The sequence below is a fragment of the Apium graveolens genome, chromosome 6 (genome assembly GCF_009905375.1).
Source record: "Apium graveolens cultivar Ventura chromosome 6, ASM990537v1, whole genome shotgun sequence".
In the NCBI taxonomy this organism is placed as follows: Eukaryota; Viridiplantae; Streptophyta; class Magnoliopsida; order Apiales; family Apiaceae; genus Apium; species Apium graveolens.
In genome coordinates this window covers 73,472,617-73,484,526 of record NC_133652.1, presented here as the reverse complement: position 1 = coordinate 73,484,526, position 11,910 = coordinate 73,472,617, and the positions used below count along the sequence as shown (strand labels likewise).

Genomic DNA, 11,910 nt, shown 5'->3' with positions numbered 1-11,910 from the left:
TCCAACGGATAAATTATTGGCCTGTACAAGTCCTGCATTGCTTGGTTCTTATGGAAATGATCGATGAAATGCTCCCAACTCAATCCATGTGTTATACAACCTGCCATTGCATGGGAGCACAACATGTGATGAGTCGCCCATTTTCCACAGGTGCACGTACGGTCATTGAGGTTGACAACCTGAGTTTTACCTCCCTTTACCGTCCCCTTTGCAGTTGTGTACTGATGTGTTAGTATTTTCATAATCCCGTGGAGACGATGGAAATAATAACTGTATGTCCTGTTGCCTTTCTCCGAATTTTAGCTAACATAGCGGCGGAACGTGCATATAACTGTTGCCCCTCTTGTAGACCGTCATCCACTATGTTTCGATGTTTATCTACAATTGTGACCACCTTGTAGAAGAGGTACTCCATCATTGCTGTTACTGGAAGAAAACGAGCCCTCCTTATGTTGCCGTTGAAGCCCTCAAGCATGTTTGTGGTTGTTTGACCGTAGCGAACACCACTATCGTGGGAAAGTGTCCACCTCTCCACGGGTATTATAGCAAGATATTGTAGGGCGGTGGGGGAAATTTCACTAATCCTTGACATATATGCGTCGTGCTTTGGGACTTGTGTGGTTCTTCCAGCTTTCCACATTAATTTTTTTAGTTCACCACCTGGGTGATGACAACAAAAATTACTTCTTACATGGAGGAGACAGAATCTATGGATGCCGAGTGGCTCAGCAAAACCGTTTTGAGGGTCTCGTAGGGCGGAGATAATGCTGGAAGCACGGTCAGAAATGATGCAGACGCCGGTCCATTGCCGACAAACATGTCTTCGAAGTCGTTGCAAAAACCAAGACCAGTTCTCGTACGTCTCCTCATCAACCAAGCCATAACAGAGAGGGAACGGGTGGTTGTTCGAATCAACACCCATAGCAATAAGCAGCTTGCCCCTATATCTTCCTTTCAAGAATGTCCCATCTATTGAAATCACAGGACGTGCATGTTGCCAGCCGTCCATCATTGCCTTTAAAGACCAAAAAATCCGCTTGCAGACGGAGGTGCCCCACTCCTTAGCATGAGGGACAGCATCGATCTCAACAATGGTTCCAGGATTTGTCTTCATAATGGCTGCGAGGAACATGGGTAGAGCTTGGTATGTTGTAGCCCAACTGTCATACATTTCCTCAATTGCTATTTGCTTCCCTCTCCACACTTTTTTGTACCCCACTAGGTGGTTGTGCTCGTTGTTGATCAACGGGATAATGGTTTTAATAGGAATTTCTGGTGTATCTATTACTTGTTTCACATAAAACGGTAAATGTCAAATAAAATTCGGCTTTAATAAGTGGCGTTTGCTAAATATTTACTTACAAGTGGTTTTACAAGCTGCGCAATCATCTTTGCAGATAACTTCTTGTGATCTTGTAACGGCTGATCGACCATGTATTTGTGTTCCTCTCTATTAACATTAATCCGCCAGTACCCGGAATCATGCATGAAAGCAGCCCTCATCCTCCAGTTACACCCCTCATCCCGGCACTGTACAATGAGTTGTTCTTTGTTACTCCTTGTAGTTTTATATGTACGATCAGTGTTAATATGTGCACGCCTCACTGCTCCCAAGAGCGTTGCTTTGTCACGGTAACACATTCCTCACCCAGTTCCCCCTTGTCGAGGTCTTCATCAGCATATATATCATTAGGGTTATCTATGATTGGTGGAGTGTATTGCTCTGTGCGAAACCATGGAATCCTTGGAGCATGATGTTTTTCTCAAAGTACCGAAAATGTATTGGAAATTTCTTCATTTCTCTCTGAATGTCCTTCACCATCTTCGGTTGCAGAAGATTCCTCGTCGTCATCATCGTGAAGGTGAAAATTCTCCTCACTTGATGAATTGGCTACAACTCCATCTGCCAGCAGGGCTAACCGCTAACCTGAACCTCTTCCCACCACATCATTTTCATAACTAGCCACCTATTGAAACCCGCTACTGTATTGACTGATTTCCCATCCATACCCTCTACCATGTTCAGTAGTCCCCCTCCATAGCCTCCACCATATTGACTACTCCACCCACCATTACGCCCACCATGTTCAATAGTGCCCCATCCAAACCCCTCACCATATTGACTACTCCCCCCTCCATACCCTGCACCATATTGACTAATCCCCCCTCCATAGCCTCCATCATATTGTACACCCCCCCTCCGTACCCTCCAACATATTGACTACTACCCCCTTCATACCGTCCACCATGTTCACTAGCCCCCCTACCAGACCCTCCACCATGTTGAGTAGTCCTCCCTCCATACCCTACACCTTGATCAAAAAGTACATTTGGCCATAGTGGCTGTACATCACCACCGTATGTTGTTGCTGTTGGTTGTGACCCGAAATTATGCTGGAATGAGTATGGGTCATCAACAATAATTTCTTCTATTTCGATGAGCAAAGAAACATCTCCTTGAACGTTTAGCAACATGGCAGGAACATTTAACATGCGTGTAACATCATCATCACATAAAATATCCATTTGATAAAAACCTTCAACTAGGTTGTACTGACCAAGATATGGATACTTTAAACTCAATTTTAAATTCCATTGATACGAACTAATGTTCATTAAATTATACACGACACTTTTAAGCTCATTGTAAGTGGTACCAAACCTAATAAACATCATTTTTTTGGATCTACTACCATCTCGAATAACTACTCCACCCCAAAAAAAATTGACGTTGATGTGGCCTTCCATCTCCCTGCGTTGAAGACAACATAAACCATTAGGAAACCAAAATCAAGATTGTACATATAAACAAACATACATGTAATGCTGACATACCTTAGAATTGCAGTATGAACAATATTATTTTCCTAAAAATTTAGGAACTTAGAATTGCAGTATGTTTTGAATACATGCAATGTTGGAGGACACATATAAATAGGAATAGAAGCTGTAGGCTAGAGATAGCTAAACATTTTGAGAATTCGGATAGGAATTTATTATTGATAGAATACAGTGGAGATTTCCGATAGGATATTTGTCAAAGAGAAATCTACTATTTATGTCCCACTTGGAAGATATGAAAGAGAAGATAAGATTCTTGAAATTTACAACAAAAGCAAATGCTGTATTATGTTGTTTATGTTTTTTTGTTTAATTTTATTTGAGTCCGTGATTAATAATTATGTTTTACAAAATTACTTGGCATAAGTAATTGTCTTACTCATCATCAGATAAAAAACAATCAGAAACATAATCAGGACCTATAGCGAAATGATGATACATCATTGCAGTGTGGTGGTCGCCGTCTTCAGCATACTCCTGACTTCTTCGTTGTAAGTCTTTACGATTTAAGCGCATCCTCATACGATTCTCTTCCTCTCTAGCACGAAATAATGCTAATTCCAGCTCATGAGGCATTTCTCGCTGTATGTGTATGACGCGTTGTTTTGGTATTCGCACTCCTTCCTGGACACATTGTCCCATACAACCGTTGAGACACCCAACACGTCATTCCCATTCCCTCTGCATCGTGATTATTGAATTTCCTGCGTAACGTTCATTTGGATCCATTGAGTACCTAAAATTGTCATCACAAAACCATTTCCTACCAATTGCTCGGTTAATATCACCAGGGGTATAACTCATTATGTTGTTGTTAGTATGTCGTGGAATTTAAATATCACAAGGGGTATAACACACTCTATTTATAACATAAAAGTAGGTGCAAAGATACAGCTCTTTACGCTTCCCAGTAATGAGATGCAGTGGTGCATAACTTTATGTCATGTCAAATACTGTTTCACTGTTTCTTTTGCAGGCTATCGACCATACCTTATCTTCTTGCTACAGTAAACGTCACTGATGAAAGTAATGCAGCCAAGCATTTGACTATTCATGACACTTTCAAATTGCTAATAATTCACCATTCACGTGTTGCAGTGTATTTCTTACAGTGACTAGTCACTTCTAAATAATTGATGCTGAATGCATGTGACTTCTGATAGGAATACGGAATGAAAATGAATGACTAGAAAATCAGGATTTTTTTATATAACCTATTAATTAAGATGTGAAACAAATTATAACTATGAATAGCATGTCTTCTAACACACCTCGCAACTAGTTGCTCATAGAAAGAGATGATGATTACCGTAGTCTTAGAGTTATTGATGCTAAAGAGTACTTTGATTGTGTACGTCGCGAATGGGCTTATCGACGTGAAGAATCTGACCGGTTGAGAGATGCCCTGCTTTCTATGGGTCTAAGAGTTCCAACTCGACATTCTATTAACATATATTCTCAAGCGGGGGATAGTCCAACTTGGGCAGGATTTAGGAAGAAAGTTATTAGGGCCGTGACAAGTATTAGAAAGGAAAATAACTGAATGTTGTTGCGTAGGAGTCGTCAATACATGTACGAACTGGCGCGAGATTCTGTCCGCGGCATTGGGAGAGAGCTTACAGAAGATGAGCAACACAGACTATTATGGAATGAGAACTACCTTTCTGACGATTATATGTCCGATGATTGACACAGTTTTTATTATGTATCGAACCAGGCACAGTTTTTCAACTGTGTTATATTATGTACCTTATTTTATGTGATGGAATTGTGTTTCAAGTTAAGTATTCATTTTCAGCAAATTATATTTTTATCAATTTCATATTAAGCCTCAAAATAGCCCTCTACCATATTTTGACACTTCGAATATTACCTTATTAGTTCCAACTAACCTAATATATGTTTTAAATGAAATATAGATTTTAATAACTATATTATTAATAAAAAAATAAAATATATATTACTAAGTAAAATATTTTACTAAGTAATATTACATAATTTTTTTAACTTAGTAATATTATAAATACAAATTAATTTAGATTTTAATAACTATATTATTAATAAAAAAAATTAATAAAATTATGTAATATTACTTAGTAACATGTTATTACTAAGTAAAATATTTTACTGAGTAATATTACATAATTTTTTTAACTTAGTAATAATATAAATACAAAGTAATTTAGATTTTAATAACTAAATTATTAATAAAAAAAATTTAATAAAATTATGTAATATTACTTAGTAACATATTATTAATAAGTAAAATATTTTACCAAGTAATATTATATAATTTTTTTAACTTAGTAATAATATAAATACAAAGTAATTTAGATTTTAATAACTAAATTATTAATAAAAAAATTTAATCAAATTATGTAATATTACTTAGTAACATATTATTAATAAGTAAAATATTTTACCAAGTAATATTATATAATTTTTTTAACTTAGTAATAATATAAATGCAAAGTAATTTAGATTTTAATAACTAAATTATTAATAAAAAAAATTTAATCAAATTATGTAATATTACTTAGTAACATATTAATAATAAGTAAAATATTTTATCAATTAATATTATATAAATTTTTTAACTTAGTAATAACATAAATACAAAGTATTAGGAGAAGAGTTCTGAGCGGATAAAAAAGAAGGAAAAATAAGGGAAAAGGAAAGAGAAAAAGAAAGAGAAGGAAAAAAGAAGGGAAAATGAAATAGAAAAAGAAGGGAAAAAAGAATCTCCGACGGAAGAATCCCAGGCCAATCGGCGTTCTTGGGAGGGTGAAGGAAGAGAACTGCTGCCTCTCCCCGCAGCAACAGGCGTTCCGCGCAGCCTCTCCCTCTCTCTGTGCATTACTGTTAATTGATTGATGTTAATTGATGTTAATTAGTCATCCCTTATTTACTGTTAATTAATTAAGAAGGTAGAATGTGTAACTCAAATTAGGTGAATTCTCTTAGTTAAAAGGGTTTGATCTTTTAATTGATCTGAGTGTTTCTATATAATACATAATTAATTTATTCGAGTACAGATAATTATTTATTATAATTAAAATATTATATTAATTTAAATATGAATAATTATAGAAATTATGATATAATAATTATAAAAATGCATCAAATTTGACGTTGCACTATAGTATTAATTAAGAAGGTAGAATGTGTAACTCAAATTAGGTGAATTCTCTTAGTTAAAAAGGTGTGATCTTTTAATTGATCTGAGTGTTTCTATATTATACATAATTAATTTATTCGAGTACAGATAATTATTTATTAAAATTAAAATATTATATTAATTTAAATATGAATAATTATAGAAATTATGATATAATAAATATAAAAATGCATCAAATTTGACGTTGTACTGTAGTATTAATTAAGAAGGTAGAATGTGTAACTCAAATTAGGTGAATTCTCTTAGTTAAAAAGGTGTGATCTTTTAATTGATCTGAGTGTTTCTATATTATACATAATTAATTTATTCGAGTACAGATAATTATTTATTAAAATTAAAATATTATATTAATTTAAATATGAATAATTATAGAAATTATGATATAATAAATATAAAAATGCATCAAATTGTAACGTTGTACTGTAGTATTAATTAAGAAGGTAGAATGTGTAACTCAAATTAGGTGAATTCTCTTAGTTAAAAAGGTGTGATCTTTTAATTGATCTGAGTGTATATATATTATACATAATTAATTTATTCGAGTACAGATAATTATTTATTAAAATTAAAATATTATATTAATTTAAATATGAATAATTATAGAAATTATGATATAATAAATATAAAAATGCATCAAATTGTAAAAAGTTTGTATCTACGATTGTCTAAGTAAGGTTTATATTAATTTCAGATTTCGAAATTAGTTTGTAATTAATAATGATCTGCTTATATTAATTGCTATCACCAAAATAATTAGTTCGTACATTCATTGGATGACATGCTTTTTATACTGAGTTTGTTGGATGACTTTTTTGATTGGGAAAGTGATAATATAGCGGAAATGTTGCCCGTTTTTTTCTAAGATTTTACAATGCCTTATAGCAAGTTCCTTTATTTTACAGGATTAAATGGCTGGACGACAACTTATCCACCCGGGACCAATTGATGGGGATTTACTTAACCAACAGAACAGACATCGTTCACAGTTTGTGTGGGATGGCACGGTACACCTCATTTTCCCTATATCCGTTACAATTTACTTGCTGCGTATTTCAAATGCATAATTAGACATTTACTTGCATTTACTTGCAGGGTACTGATGATCATTTACGGCTACGTTCGAATTTCAAAACATACTGGGATTGTATTGAGGCGAACCCCCTACCACAACGTATCCACGATGTCGTAAGAGAAGCTGGTTTCATGGGTGTTCTGCTAACCGGGAGTATGAGACATGATGCTGGCCTCATCTCCGCATTTCTTGATCGCTGGCGTCCGGAGACTCATACTTTCCATCTCCGTTTTGGGGAGGCCACTGTGATATTGGAGGATGATTACTACATTTTGGGTCTACGCAGTGTCGGAAGTCCAGTATTACCTATTGGAGGGTATGTAGGTGCATCTTTACTCCATGAGCTTCTTGGTGTTGCCCTAGATCCAGAGCTAGATATGGATGTCATAAAGAAGGGTGAAATTAAGATAAGTCGGTTGGTTCGTCAATTTGGTGATTGTTCACGTTTACACTCTTCTGCTGGTGATGACTACGAGCGTGAGCTCCTGTACCACACGCGTGCACACTTGCTTCTGCTTATTGGCTCTACTGTGCCGAATTACAGTGGTTACCGCATGCCTTTGAACCTCCTCCCATTTGTTCGGCACGTAGAACACATCAGTACTTACAGCTGGGGCAGTGCATGTTTGGCTTATCTTTACCGACGGTTATGCTCTGCCAGTATTGGATATAAGACGGAGCTTTGTGGTTCCATGACTTTATTACAGGTACATATCCACACTACAACCTTGGTTGGTACATGACACCTCCGCACAGAGCTTCGAGCAGGGGCGTCAGATGCATACACCCTATCAGATGCAGGAGGAAGATATGGGGGATGACAGTGATGAGCAGGATGATGCTAGTGAGGAAGCCGATACTCCTGTGCATGTCAGGCAGCAGCCCCGTAGAGCAGTAAAAGGGAAAGGGAGGCTATACCACACCGGCGGGAGGTTCTGTGGCTGATCTGTACTGTTGCTCATGTTCCCAGCCTTCTCGTCTTTATTTATGCCATGTTTTCATTTTGTATGCAGTTTAGACTTTACTTTATTAGTTATGGTCACTTTCGGACTTGTTGTATTTTATTATGTCACAATCAACTCATTTTCGTTCCTGGTATTAGTATTCACAATGCTTTCTAAACTAGCTCCAAATGGTGCATACTTAAAAAATTTAAAACTTGATCCAAATGAAAATAATGTTACAAGGGAACCATTGGAAAAATAAAATGATACATCAATGATAACGGGAAATATGATATTGCAACACATTGCCAACATGAGACAATAAACTCCATACTTATCTACTCACATTTTCATTTGTTTTAACAACTGTAAAGCTACTTCGAATGACAGTAATAGACTATACAACCCACTGATAAAAGTAATTCAAACATGCAATGGACTATTAAGGACAATCTTATTTTGCTTTCAATCTTTATTCACGCTCTATAGTTGTTACATAATGACATTTCATTTTTCTTACTTTCACTACAACGAGTAGTCATTTCAAAATAATTGAAGATAATAGCATGTGAAAATATGACAACTCAAAGTCTTTATTAAAGGCTGATAAGATTTCAGTGGTTGTTGGATGACATATTAATATTATATTTGTCATTGAGCATACGGTAAGAATGCAAAATAACCTTTAAGTTGTACCACTATAAGGCTCATTTTTCCCTATAAATACATCATACTTCATAACTTTAAACCATATGTTCCAACTGTAGGCATCTTATTACACATAAAATGGATAAGGGCAAAGGGCATGCAACGCCTACAAATGTTAAGAGAGGTATGCGTCAACTAAGTTTAGCTGAATCCATTGAACGTGGAAGGAAAAAGAAAGAATCCAAAATCGCGAAGAAATCGTATGGTAAGGTTAATCACAAAATATTGGACGAAATAAAAGCTGATAAAATGAAGATTGAAAGGGCCTATAACGATATGTCCCAAACGGAGGAGGAACGTATCCGTCAGGTGGATGAGGTTTACAAAAAATATGACATAATGGAAATCAACCTTATCGAACAAGACGATAACTTAATAGCAAGGTACGTTGTGGCTCATCAGCAACACCTAGAGATGGAGGCTGAGGATGAAGAGTCTGGTGAATAGTCTGATGAATATGTTGTTAACCTTGCTGATTTTTAGCAAACAATGTAATTTCTTTGCCTCATTGTAATAGTTTTTTCCCTCAAATATCTTCTTCTTGTCCATCACTACATTAAACACCTCATGTGCGAATCTCCTCGAAAATAGGATAAGTTGAAACAAGTATTGTGTATTTTCAAAGGTAATGCACATGTAATAATTCAGAACTTTAGTCACGTGCAAATATTTTAAATGATTTGAAAACTCAAACTATTAAATTCACCTTCATCATTATTTCCCCAGTTCAAAGTTTAAAGTTTTACCGGTTCATTTTTTGGCCTATAAATATCTGCGGACCTATAAGTCATCATCTCAACTTCACCCCTCTCCACATTAAAATTTTCCACATTTTTAGATTCATACACTGAGGTCATGGACAAGGGTAAGGGACACGCAAGCTCGAAAATGCGTAACAACGGGGAAGTTAATTGGTATAAATGGACCGAATCTCAGGCACCTACTGAATCTCACAGAGCAAAAATCAGTGAGGTCAAATAATTTATCCGAAGAATGCGAGCTATACGGGCTGCACATAGATTCGCCGTCCGTGACAATGAACAGTTTATTGGGTATGGGGAAATGCACTTCGAGTTTATGAAATCATCGATCCGGTACGAAGATAACATTAATAAGAATTTCAACGCTGGTAATATTTCAAAGGAAGAATATGATTATGAATTAAAAGAAATGTGTCGATACTACCACTTCATGGAGGACGAACTTGAGATGAGGAAAAGGGAGGCCGAGGATGTAGTCGCAAGGTGTAGGAGTGAAAAAATACGTGAAGAGGAACAACAGTGGGATAAGAAATATGCTAAGTATATTGTCAAACTTGGGGATTTTTCTCAAGGCCACGATGATGTTGGTATGGCTACAAACATCTGTTATAGCACTCACGGCCCCGACCCGTGACCACCGCGTCAAACTCGGTCGAGTAGGCACGCATCAACCCACAAAAATGGGGAGGGAGTTCATAAGCATACCTCCCCTCACATTCAAGGGGATGAGGAAGAAAATTATGAAAAAGCTAACGAGATTGAAGATCAAGAATTTGATCATTACGTTATTAATCTTGCGGATGACTAAAGAATTTGAGAGTTCTTTCATTATCCCTTTTTCAGTTGCAATGTACTTCCTACTTCCTACTTTATCATTTTCATTATCCACTTTCCGTTACAACGTACTTTTAAATTCTTTATCCCTCATGACACCCTTTCTCGAGTTTCAAATTAAAAACTAAAATGTAACATATACAAATTTTTTGCCAATTACGCCCAAACATGATCTCGCTTAAAATTAAGCACTCGCCGCTCAATACACCATTTTCGAAGCTACAAAAGTGTTAGTGATATTAGTTTTTAATAAAAAAAACTCCAAATGTTTATTTATTATTTAATCATACAGACTCCAAATATTTTTACATACCTACAAAATGGACCTAAACAAATTTCCGGTTATTTAAATATGTCGTGCACAAATTTGCCCTCCCGTGACAATTACGCATTCGCCGCTCAAGACACCATTTTCGAAGCTACAAAAGTGTTGGCCATATAAATTTTTAATTCAAAATTAAAATTTTCCCAAAATATAGGTTTACATTACAACACAACAAAAAAATTTGGATCCCAAAAAAACTACGGTTATTTACATACGCACGTGCCAAAACATGCACTCACCTAAAAATTATACACTCACATTGCACGACACCCTTTTCGGAGCTAGAAAAATCTTATTTGTACGGTTTTTTATTTAAATTAAAAAATACACACATAAATTAGGTTTACATTACAAGCCAACAAAAAAAATTACTAAAAACATTTTCCATTTTTTTAATATGGGAGTCCAAAAATAGCCCTTTATCTAATTTTATTTCGTTCAAAAACACATTAACACAACTTCATCACGGGAAAAAGAGAAAAAAAAATTTAAAAAGACCCAGAACGCCACTTGTTCTGGGTGTCAGTTGTAGAATCTCAGTACTATAAATGGAATTTTTTGAACATATGTACCAAAAAAATGACTTCTCCATTCTAATATACCAAAAAAGGGACGGAGCCAAGCAACAGAGTGATAGTTCATTCTTATATTTAATATAAAATATTGAATCTTAGTAATTCAAAATATTGATAAAAATTTGAGTTCCAATAATATAAATTATGTATTGGTTCCGTATTTGATTTATATTATTAAAGGTACTTTTTTTACACTATATAAATAGAGAGAAATAAAGTACTCTAATATTATATTATTTAATAAAAATTAGTACTTGTTAAGAAAAAAAAGGGAATGTTAGTTATTTATTAGTAATGGAGGAAGGATCTTAGTGAATAAAGACTCATTAGTTATAACATATTTTTAAGCCTAATTCCTTAAATTATATTTTAGGATAATAAATAGGGAATTTCTTCATGTTGCTCTTATATAACTATTTTTTAGAATTATCATAGATTACCTTACTATACTTTTACAATTAATAGAGTTTGTAGGTTTGTTTTTTTTTTTTTGAGTTTTTTTGTTTTATTAAGTAAACAAAACAGTTGAATGGTTATTCTGCCATAAAATGGACAAGTTTGATACTTTTTTTTGGCTAATTGCTCAATATATAATTACCAAGAGAAAACTGGGCGAGGATATCCTCAATTACTTGGGGTTAAACTCCTTTTTCATATAAAATCTTAATGATA

General features: G+C 34.8%; 1 protein-coding gene across 1 annotated transcript; it reads right to left on the bottom strand.

The window, feature by feature from the left end:
- Window positions 1-238: 238 nt before the first annotated feature.
- LOC141665238 (uncharacterized) lies at window positions 239-1,171 on the bottom strand. The gene has a single exon (XM_074471214.1). It carries the CDS (start codon window positions 1,169-1,171, stop codon window positions 239-241), a length of 933 nt encoding a protein of 310 aa, XP_074327315.1.
- Between the last annotated feature and the right edge of the window lie 10,739 nt (window positions 1,172-11,910).